Here is an 11,253-nt window from a genome sequence, read left to right as displayed (position 1 = left end):
CTACCTCATTTGCAGAGTGGAGATGACTAAGATACCATGGGCTGGGTATCTTTCCAGAAGTAACCACTTCCCCAGGTTTCCTGTGGTGACTCAGAAAAGTGTCCCCCTCATCTCTCCACCCCCTTCCATTGCCCACAAGAGCCTGAACACTGCACGTTTCCAATAGAAAACCTCTTTAAACAAAGTCAAAGTCTCAAGAAGAGGAGATTTATCCCATTCATGTTCCTTTCTGTAAGTTAGGGAATAAATTGTCACATGGTATCCCAAGATTCTGAGTATCAAGGGTCACAACACAAACATTTAAGAAAAAAGGGAAAGAAAATAAAAAGGAAAGCCAAAAGCAGGGAACGTAATTTCTGACCTTGATTCTAGGGAGGATGCTATAGTTAGAACTATAACATTCTTATTTTAGAGGATGCCTGAGACATCAACGGAGCCATTTCTCTGTCTTGGGTCAAGTTGGTACTTTTTTGGGGCATTTTTGGAGCAGTTTTTGACATTTCATCCCCATCCCTTTTCAGTTTAATTCCTTTTATTTTCCCTGACGGTGTTCATGAACAGTTGATTGCTTAAGGATGGGCTTGCTGACAAAGGAGGGAAAATAAAGGCAGGAGAGCAATGACAACAAGGCATTTCAAAAGCTGTTAATAGCAAATAATCAGTGCTGTTGGTAGACCCTCGGGTTAAACAGATTAGAGCAGACCTGCTTCAGCCTCTGGGCCCCCCCACCCCATTCTCTCTGTAGAGTTTTTGCAGTAGTGTTGGCATTTTCCTCACAGACCTCACCCCCACTCCCCTCAAAGGATGAAAGCTCTGGGTTCTCTAGTGGGTGATTATAAAGGGCAAAGAGACTTCTAGGTAATCCCAGAGGTGTATTCCTTCATTTAGAGGGGTTCCTTCAGGGGGAGAGCCTATACTTGAGAAATCGAGAACCAGGTAGAGAAGCTGTGTTAATGCTCTGTGTTGGCTTACTATCTGTGGACCCCAAACCATGCTTTTTGGGTACCAACCTGAGAGTGAGAGTTTGAGGCTCCGTGCACCTTGAGACTGGGAAGAAGGCTCAGCAAGGAGGCGGAGGGAATGTTTGCTCTCTACCCCTGAACTTTGCAGGAAGCCTTGACGTTTTCCTCCTGTCACTGCCCAGAGTCTTCTGTCTTCATGCCCGTTTGCTCAGACTCATCATTCTAGTTATTTTTACCAGGACAGCACACGCTCCTCCCAGACGGCGGTTTGGGATTCAGAGAGACACAGTGCCCCCACGGTGACGGGTCCGTCCTGGCGTGGGGAGAGGCACGACGGACCGTGTGACTCACTCCAAGGGTTTCCATCATCTGCGCGGCGGCCAGCCCATCCATTATCTGTGGTTTGTCTCATCCTTCCCAAGCCTATTAGCTCATCTCTTCTTGCCAAGTTGACTTTTGGTTTGTCTTCCTTTGTTCAGGCCCCCGGACAGTCTGCCACATTACCTTGTTATGGGCTCGTTGTCCCATTCGGTGCCATTTGCAGATACTATTAACATGCCATTTACACTCTCCTGGATCACTAATAAAAATGTTAAATGACTCAGAACCTGACACTGTGCTTTTACCATCTGCAGCCTGTTGACATTTGTCATTACTACAGCGTATGGCCTTTGAAGGCAGAAATCAGACCCTACATTGGTAACAGTCAAAACTAGACCCATTTGAACCTGGCTTTTAGCATTTGCAGTGATAAACATCCCCATTAACCAAGATCATTAGAGGCATTCACCCACAGCGGTGGCTTGTGGGGCACCCAAGTAGCGGACCAGGGTGGGGAGTAGGGACAAAGAGAGTGAAGATGGGCTGATGTTGCCACATCGGAGATTCAGGGAGCTCGGTCTCTGAGTTCCCCAAGCTGCGAGCGTCTGCCAGCGATGTGTCGCCCCTGGGTTCAGGTACACGGGAAGGGAGTGCCCGCACAGGGCTAGCTCACCTGGGTTGTTGGATGTGCAAAGCAGATTTTTTTGGTCTGGATTATTGGCCGCCCTGTCTGCTGTGACGGCATTGACACTTTAGCACACCTACACAGATTTACAGAATACTAATTACCTTATTTGCTTGGCTGATTTATTAAATCAGCTTTTAGAAACTTTTAGAATTAGCAGCTGCACATATCATTTTGGGGAATAGTTTCCTAGAAAATCAGTAGCACAGGGGCGCCTGGGTGGCTCAGTCGGTTAAGCGTCCGACTTCGGCTCAGGTCACGATCTCACGGTATGTGAGTTCGAGCTCCGCGTTGGGCTCTGTGCTGACTGCTCAGAGCCTGAAGCCTGTTTCAGATTCTGTGTCTCCCTCTCTCTCTGACCCTCCCCCGTTCGTGCTCTGTCTCTCTCTGTCTCAAAAATAAATAAACGTAAAAAAAAAAAAAATTAAAAAAAAAAAAAAAAGAAAATCAGTAGCACAGGCAGGAAGAAGGTGAAACATCAGCCTTTATGAACTTTCATTAAATTTTTCTTTTCAATTTTGTGGTTTGACTTTTTTAATGTTATTCTGGTTACTTAAAAATTTTATTTTTGAATCTTCTCAGATATTCACTACTTTCCTCATTTATTAGCTTGATTTTATTTCTTTAAAAATTTTTAAAAGATTTTAACGTTTCTTTATTTTTGAGAGACAGAGATAGAGGACGAGTGGAGGAGGAGCAGAGAGAGAGGGAGACACAGAATCTAAAGCAGGTTCCAGGCTCCAAGCTGTTGGCACAGAGTCCGACACAGGGCTCTAACTCAGGAACCGCGAGATTGTGACCTGAGCTGAGGTGGGACGCTTAACTGACTGAGCCACCCAGGTGCCCACTGATTTTATTTCTTGATAGGAAATTATGTTTATTTTAGTTTTTGTTTTCTGGAAAATTGACATTATTCTGTGTGTGTGTGTGTGTGTTTGTGTTTAAGTCTGGACTGTACACACTGGTAAAGCACAATCTTACAAGTTTTCATATATTATCCATTTTTGGTGTGGGTTATTCTTTTTTCCATAGCGGCTTGAGTGATCCTTTCAAGGTCTGTGCTGCAGCCGTTATTTCCCAGGAGGATTGAAATTTCACTTCAAAAGGTCCTAGTTTGATTTCTACCCTTTAACATTCTCTAAGATGGATTCTTCTGTTTTTGATCAGAGAAAGAAACGAGACATGGGCATAAATGACACATGTGTAAGGGGCAAAGGAATAAGCGACATCACACTGGGGCCGACGCTGTGGCAGTGAGCCAATCCCTGCCCAGGAGATGCTGACAAACCATCGTTGTCACAGAGAGTGTTGCAGTGGGAAGGAGAAGTCACAGACATTCTGTAGTCAAGTGCCCGTTGATTCAGAGCACTAGGATTTGGGACGCCTGTGTTGGAGCCCTGAGAGCAATTTTATTTTATTTTTAAATTTTTATTTTATTTTTAAAGTTTGTTTATTTATTTAGGGGAGTGGGGAGAGAGGGGAAGTGAGAGAGGGAGGGGAATCCCAAGCAGGCTCCGCTCTGTCAGCGCAGAGTCCTACGTGGGGCTCGAACCCATGAACCATGAGATCATGACCTGAGCCAAAATCAGAGTTGGATGCTTAACCGACTGAGACACCCAGGTGTCCCGAGATAAGAAACTTTTAGAATTAGCAGCTGAACATATCATTTTCTGGAATAGTTTCCTAGAAAAGCAGTAGCACAGGCAGCAAGAAGTTGAAACACCAGCCTTTATGAACTTTCAGCCATTTGTTTAACTATGATTGATTGTGTCAGATGCTGAATTAGATGTTTTGCTTGCATTAATAACACTAACTATGATTATCTGAATAACTTTTGAGAATAATGGTTCTCAATAATCCTGCCATCAACCAAATAGCTTAGAGAGGCTAAGTAATGAAAGCTTTCCAAGATCACACAGCTTGTAAGTGGAAGAGCTAGAACATCATCCTATCTGATCCCCAGTGCTGGGCTCTTAACTATTGCTCTAAATGTTAGCGGTGCAGACATGAACTGAATGGTGCCCGTCCTTAAGAGCCTTATAAATCGCATGGAAGGAGGTGGGATTCACGTAAGCACATTTAAACAAGTGCTAGGTGCTATGATGGAAGCAAGCATAGGGACCATTGGGGTACAAAGGAGGGCATGTTCGATTCTATGTAATAGGGATATTGAACCAAGATCAATGGAAGGGATGATGAGCTGAGTCTTGAAAGATGAGTTGATCAGAAATTTCCCTCAGACCAACTTTCCATAATTTTTTGGGCTCCTGAGTCGCCAGCTGAATCTTGAATTCAATTTAACTTTCAGGACAATGCCTTTAATTCAACAGGTATTTATTAAACACCTGCTACCCGGAAAGCGCCTCGTTAGAAGTCAAGCTGGAATACAAACAAAATATAAGACTTCATCTCAGCTGTGTGTAGATAATGTGAGAAAATGAGGGGTGTAGACACACATCACTCTGGCAATTTAGAGCAGGGGGAAGTGGGCATTGGTGGGTCTCTCGTGGAAACCTCCATGGAGAAGGCAGGCTTGGTGGTCCTGAAACAAGAGGGGCTGGAATTGGTGAAGCGATGTTATTCCTGGCACGGGGGTTGGGGTGGGGGGAGGCATGAGCAACGGCTCCGAGCTGTGACTGAGCACGCTGGACTCGGAGAGGAGAGCTTGTCTGAAGCAGGGGATTCTGATATAGGGGATGAGCAATGTGAATGGGGGGTGGAAACTGCTTTGGGAAATTCTTTCCTGATGGCAGGCTGAGGATGTTGCCTTTTCTAACGCTGAATTGCCCTCTAGAGATCTCCCCACTCAGCCTGTGATGGACTGGCCTCCTGCACCCCTCCCGCTGCTATGTGGGGACCGGCAGCTCCCTGCTAGCCAGGTTGCCTTGTCACTGTCTTTTTGCTAATTCCAGTGGGGCTTCACCTTCTGGTGCTGATACATTTAAGATCATAAGTCTTTGCAGCTCAAGGACTGACTTTGAAGGGTCTCCCAGCCTTATACACTGGCCTCAGACGGCATCCTGGTCACCGTTGTTACATGCTCCCCTCTCTCTAAGGACGTGTGCTCTGTGTACTTTGCACCTGGTTAATCACCGGCTGTAAGCCTGTGAATCTGTGGATTCCTGATGGTGGTCTCTCGGCACCTCTGTTATACTGGAAAGTAGGTAGCTTTTCCTACTGGCGGGAGTTGCTCTAAACATCAAGTTTTTGGGAGTCACTTATCTGCAAGTTTGTGGTATTTCCTCTTACTCTTCATACATAATTTGAAGTATTTGTCTATCACAGAGCTCATTATTATTATATAGTAGTAAGTCTTTTATATGACCACACTTTCACCCCTCCTTTCCCCAGAGGTCTCAAAGTCTCCACTGAAAGTGACTTTTGGTAGAGGAGGGTGGGGGGGTGGGGGGTGGGGTGGGCGGAAAAGCAGGAGATAGTCTTAGGCAGTGATGTGGGAAGTGGTTTTTGTTTTCCTGCTGGTCCAATCTTACACTTTTGGATGAGTTTGCTAAACACAAGTTCAGTGGCCTACTGGACAATGTCCTCTTCTGGGCACGGTGGGTGATGTCAGTGTGTGTAAACCAAGTCTCTGTCTTAACCTACTGTAAGACAAAAACCAAATCATGTTAATAAGGCAGTGTAGGGGATTGAATGGTGGTCCCCCCCGAAGATATGCCCACCTTCTAATCCCTAGAACCTGTGAGTGTTACCTAATGAGGCAAAAAGGAATTGACACGTGTAGTTAAGGATATTGAGATGAGGCAATCATCCTGGATTATCCAGGTGGGCCCTAAACCCAGAGACAAGTGTCCTTGTAAGACAAAGGCAAACATTTGAGACAGACACAGAGGACAAGGCCATGTGAAGACAGAGGTGAGATTGGAGAGATGTAGCTATAATCCGAGGAATGGTGGCAGTCACCAGAAACTGGGAAAAGCAGGAATGAAAGGAGCGTCGCTTTGAAAGCTCCTTAATTTGGACTTGTGGCCTCCAGAACTACAAGAATCCATTTGTATTGTTTGAAGCCACCAAATTTGTGGTGATTTGTTACAGAAGTCACAAGAGACTGATGCAGGCAGAATTTAGGAAGTACTAGAGAGGCACCTGGGTGGCTCAGTCGTTTAAGCGGCTGACTCTTGATCTTAGGTCATGCTCTCACGGTTCGCAGGTTTGAGCCCCAAGTCGAGCTCTGCGCCGATAGTGCGGAGCCTGCTTGGAATTCTCTCTCTCTCTCTGCCCCTCTCCCACATGTGCTTTCTCTCTCAGAATATATAAATAAACTTTAAATAAAAGAAAATACTATAACAGAGTATAAAAACATGTTACAGTAGTTCTATTATTTCAGGCGCCCAAATATTTATTATATTAGACATAATATATTCATGCCACTGAGTTCGACATAACACATTTTTTTCCCCCTGCAAGTTATATTATCCTGAGTTTCAACAAATAACAAACATTTGTTTTTGGTCTTTGACAGCTTAAGATGTAGGGCCTTCAAAGCAATGTTTTCTTGATATGATTTGGACCTCAAAAATCACAGCTGTTGGGGTGGCCAGCTTTTTATAAGCCTTAACATTCAGGACACGTGTGTTACTTGAAGAACACCATCGTGTCTTCTGTGGTAGAGAGAAGACTCTTGGGCTGTGAAAATGGTCTCTGGTTGAGTGACTTCATGCTCAGAAGGAATGTGTGTGACTGAAGGAGAGGAAGAAGGTGCCTTCCTTTTTAAAAGGAGAGAGAAACAAGCTGAGGGCTGATATATATACATATATATATGGAACCAGAAAAGACCCCAAATAGCCAAAGCAATCTTGAAAAAGAAAACCAAAGCAGGAGGCATCACAATCCCGGACTTCAAGCTATACTACAAAGCTGTAATCATCAAGACAGTGGTACTGGCACAAGAACAGACACTCAGATCAATGGAACAGAATAGAGAACCCAGAAATGGACCCACAAACGTATGGTATATGTATATATACACACATATATATGTATATATATCAATATACGTGTATATATATATATATACATATATATATATATATTTTTTTTTTCTGGATCGTATGGTGATTCTATTTTTTTTCAATTTTTAATTTAATTATTTAATTTATTTTTAAAATTTACATCCAAGTTAGTTAGCATATTGTGCAACAATGATTTCAGGAGTAGATTCCTTAGTGCCCCTTACCCATTTAGCCCATACCCCCTCCCACAACCCCTTCAGTAACCCTCAGTTTGTTCTCCATATTTAAGAGTCTCTTCTGTTTTGTCCCCCTCCCTGTTTTTATTTTTGTTTCCCTTCCCTTATGTTCATCTGTTTTGCCTCTTAAAGTCCTCATATGAGTGAAGTCATATGATATCTGTCTTTCTCTGACTCATTTCACTTAGCATAATACCTCCAGTTCCATCCACGTAGTTGCAAATGGCAAGATTTCATTCTTTTTGATTGCCGAGTAATACTCCATTGTATATATATACCACATCTTCTTTGTCCATTCATCCATCAATAGACATTTGGGCTCTTTCCATATGTTGGCTATTGTTGATAGTGCTGCTATAAACGTTGGGGTGCGTGTGTTCCTTCGAAACAGCATACCTGTATCCCTTGGATAAATACCTAGTCATGCAATTGCTGGGTCGTAGGGTTCTATTTTTAGTTTTTTGAGGAACCTCCATACTGTTTTCCAGAGTGGCTGCACCAGCTTGCATTCCCACCAATGATGCAAAAGAGATCCTCTTTCTCTACATCCTTGCCAACATCTGTTGTTGCCTGAGTTGTTAATGCTAGTCATTCTGACAGGTGTGAGGTGGTATCTCATTGTGGTTTTGATTTGTATTTCCCTGATGATGAGTGATGTTGAGCATTTTTTCATGTGTCTGTTAGCCATCTGGATGTCTTCTTTGGAGAAGTGTCTATTCATGTCTTTTGCCCATTTCTTCACTGGATGATTTGTTTTTTGCGTGTTGAGTTTGATAAGTTCTTTATAGATTTTGGATACTAACCTTTTATCTGATATGTTGTTTGCAAATATCTTCTCTCATTCTGTCAGTTGCCTTTTAGTTTTGATGATTGTTTCCTTTGCTGTGCAGAAGCTTTTTATTTTGATGAGGTCCCAATAGTTCATTTTTGCTTTTGTTTCCCTTGCCTCCAGAGACGTGTTGAGTAAGAAGTTACTGTGGCCAAGATCAAAGAGGTTTTTGCCTGCTTTCTCCTCGAGGATTTTGATGGCTTCCTGTCTTACATTGAGGTTTTTCATCCATTTTGAGTTTCTTTTTGTGTTTTCGGTAAGAAAGTGGTCCAGGTTCATTCTTCTGCATATCACTGTCCAGTTTTCCCAGCACCACTTGCTGAAGAGACTGTCTTTATTCCATTGGATATTCTTTCCTGCTTTGTCAAAGATTAGTTGACCATACGTTTGTGGGTCCATTTCTGGGTTCTCTATTCTGTTCCATTGATCTGAGTGTCTGTTCTTGTGCCAGTACCACTGTCTTGATGATTACAGCTTTGTAGTATAGCTTGAAGTCCGGGATTGTGATGCCTCCTGCTTTGGTTTTCTTTTTCAAGATTGCTTTGGCTATTTGGGGTCTTTTCTGGTTCCATACAAATTTTAGGATTATTTGTTTTAGCTCTGTGGAGAATGCCTGTGTTATTTTGATAGGTATTGCATTGAATATATAGATTGCTTTGGGTAGGATCGACATTTTAACAATATTTATTCTTCCTATCCAGGAGCATGGAATCTTTTTCCAATTTTTTGTGTCTTCTTCAATTTCTTTCATAAGTTTTCTATAGTTTTCAGCGTATAGATTTTTCACCTCTTTGGTTAAATTTATTCCTAGGTAGTTTATGGTTTTTTGTGCAATTGTAAATGGGATCGATTCCTTGATTTCTTTTTCTGTTGCTTCATTGTTGGTGTATAGGAATGCAACCAATTTCTGTGCATTGATTTCATATCCTGCAACTTTGCTAAATTCATGGATCAATTCTAGCAGTTTTTTGGCGGAATCTTTTGGGTTTTCCATATAGAGTATCATCTCATCTGCGAAGAGTGAAAGTTTGACCTCCTCCTGGCCAATTTGGATGCCTTTTATTTCTTTGTGTGGTCTGATTGCAGAGGCTAAGACTTCCAATACTATGTTGAATAACAGTGGTGAGAGCAGATATCCCTGTCTTGTTCCTGACCTTAGGGGGAAAGCTCTCAGTTTTTCCCCACTGAAGATGATATTAGCGCTGGGCTGTTCATATATGGCTTTATGATCTCGAGGTATGCTCCTTCTACCCCTACTTTCTTGAGAGTTTTTATCAAGAAAGGATGATATATTTTGTCAAATGCGTTCTCTGCACCTATTGAGAGGATCTTATGGTTCTTGTCCTTTCTTTTATTGATGTGATGAATCATTTTAATTGTTCTGCGGATATTGAACCAGCCCCGAATCCCAGATTTAAATCCCACTTGGTCGTGGTGAGTAACAATTTTAATGTATTGTTGGATCTGCTTGGCTGATATCTTGTTGAGGATTTTTGCATCCATGTTCACTAGGGAAATTGGTCTATAGTTCTTTTTAGTGGGGGTCTCTGTCTGGTTTTGGGATCAAGGTAATGCTAGCTTCATAGAATGAGTTTGGAAGTTTTCCTTCCATTTCTATTTTTTTGGAACAGCTTCAAGAGAATAGGTGTTAACTTTTCCTTTTTTTTCCCCCTAACCATGAGTCTTTATTAAATTATGGATAAGTCATTCACAATTGTAAAGAACGACCAAAGAAGATAGTAATGAAGGTTATTTAATAAAAATTTAAAGTTAGAACATACTAGAATGTAGTAACCAAGCAAGATGCTTTGGGCCTGGGTTCTGGTCGTATCATATTGACTGTAACAGAATTCCAGCCCCAATCATGGCTGCAAAGGTTACACCAATTGTCACCCAAGATCCTCTCATCATGAAGTTTGTAAGCACAAAAGTTCTGCTCACTGCCAGGGTAGACAAAGCTGTTAAACCAATACTTCCTGCTAAGTACATATAGGTAGAATGAATATTGTCCTTCACATACTGAGGCCAAATTACAGCCTTTTCTTTTCTTTTTTTTTTTTAATTACAGCCTTTTCAATAGCTCCAATCTCATTAGACATTCCCAAGCCATAGTAGCACAATGCTCCAAGACCAACAGCAGCCCCTCCAGCAATAAACCATCTTCCCATCTGATCAATTTTGAATATTTTTTCCATTGATGGTTCCACCGCTGCCTCCTTAAGTTCTTGGATAGTTTTCCCGTGCCCGATCCCAACTCTTGTCTTGGTGGCATATTCCCTGATGGGTGTTAAGAGCCGTTGATGCTTCGTGGTGGAATTCTTCACAACAGGGGAGGCCTTGGTGAAAGCTGGTTGGAAAACCCTGGAAGGTAGTGTCCGGAGACATACAGGTTTTGGGGCCAGCATGGTGGTGTACCAGGTTACAAGCAGATCTGAAATGCTCAGTCCCTGGTCGCCTCAACCACGCAGTTACCCTTCCAGGCTGGCGAAACGCAAACACCTCCCTGCCCCTCCACCTGCTCCTTACTCAGCTCTTCCTTAAATGTTTGGTAGAATTCCCCTGGAAAGCCATCTGGCCCTGGACTCTTGTTTTTTGGCAGATTTTTGATTACTAATTCGATTTCCTTACTGGTGATCGGTCTGTTCAAATTTTCTGTTTCTTCCTGCTTCAGTTTTGGTAGTGTATATGTTTCTCGGAATTTGTCCATTTCTTCCAGATTGCCCATTTTATTGGCATACAATTGCTCATAATATTCTCTTAGTATTGTTTTTATTTCTGCTGTGTTGGTTGTGATCTCTCCTCTTTCATTCTTGATTTTATTTCTTTGGGTCCTTTCCTTTTTCCTTTTGATCAAACTGGCTAGTGGTTTGTCGATTTTGTTAATTCTTTCAAAGAACCAGCTTCTGGTTTCATTGATCTGTTCTACTGTTTTTTGGGTTTCAACAGCATTAATAATTTCTGCTCTAATCTTTATTATTTCCTGTCTTCTGCTGGTTTGGTTTTTATTTGCTGCTCTTTCTCTAGCTCTTTAAGGCATAAGGTTAGGTTGTGTATCTGAGACCTTTCTTCCTTCTTTAGGAAGGCCTGGATTGCTATATACTTTCCTCTTATGACCGCCTTTGCTGTGTCCCAGAGGTTTTGTGTTGTGGTGTTATCATTTTCATTGGCTTCCATGTATTTTTTAATTTCCTTTTTAATTGCTTGGTTAGCCCATTCATTCTTTAGTAGGATGTGCTTCAGTGTCCAAGTA

At 42.3% G+C, this 11,253-nt stretch overlaps 1 protein-coding gene across 1 annotated transcript; it reads right to left on the bottom strand.

The window, feature by feature from the left end:
- Positions 1 to 9,788: 9,788 nt before the first annotated feature.
- On the bottom strand, positions 9,789 to 10,479 carry LOC128776421 (growth hormone-inducible transmembrane protein-like). The gene is made up of 2 exons (XM_053900673.1): positions 10,073 to 10,479; positions 9,789 to 10,040 (listed from the first exon to the last, which is right to left on the bottom strand). Exons 1-2 carry the CDS (start codon positions 10,406 to 10,408, stop codon positions 9,834 to 9,836), a joined length of 543 nt encoding a protein of 180 aa, XP_053756648.1. The 5' UTR covers positions 10,409 to 10,479; the 3' UTR covers positions 9,789 to 9,833.
- Between the last annotated feature and the right edge of the window lie 774 nt (positions 10,480 to 11,253).

The sequence above is a fragment of the Panthera pardus genome, unplaced genomic scaffold (assembly GCF_024362965.1).
Source record: "Panthera pardus isolate Hobbes unplaced genomic scaffold, ASM2436296v1 HiC_scaffold_13, whole genome shotgun sequence".
Lineage (NCBI taxonomy): Eukaryota > Metazoa > Chordata > Mammalia > Carnivora > Felidae > Panthera > Panthera pardus.
This window is presented reverse-complemented; position numbering and strand designations above follow the sequence as displayed.

What these genes read in the sequence shown, in the direction of transcription:
- LOC128776421 (XM_053900673.1), bottom strand. Translation starts at nt 10,408, where the DNA reads ATGCTGGCCCCAAAACCTGTATGTCTCCGGACACTACCTTCCAGGGTT. An exon ending in AGATTGGAGCTATTGAAAAG is followed by an intron (nt 10,041 to 10,072) that starts GCTGTAATTAAA and finishes AGAAAAGAAAAG; the next exon opens with GCTGTAATTTGGCCTCAGTA.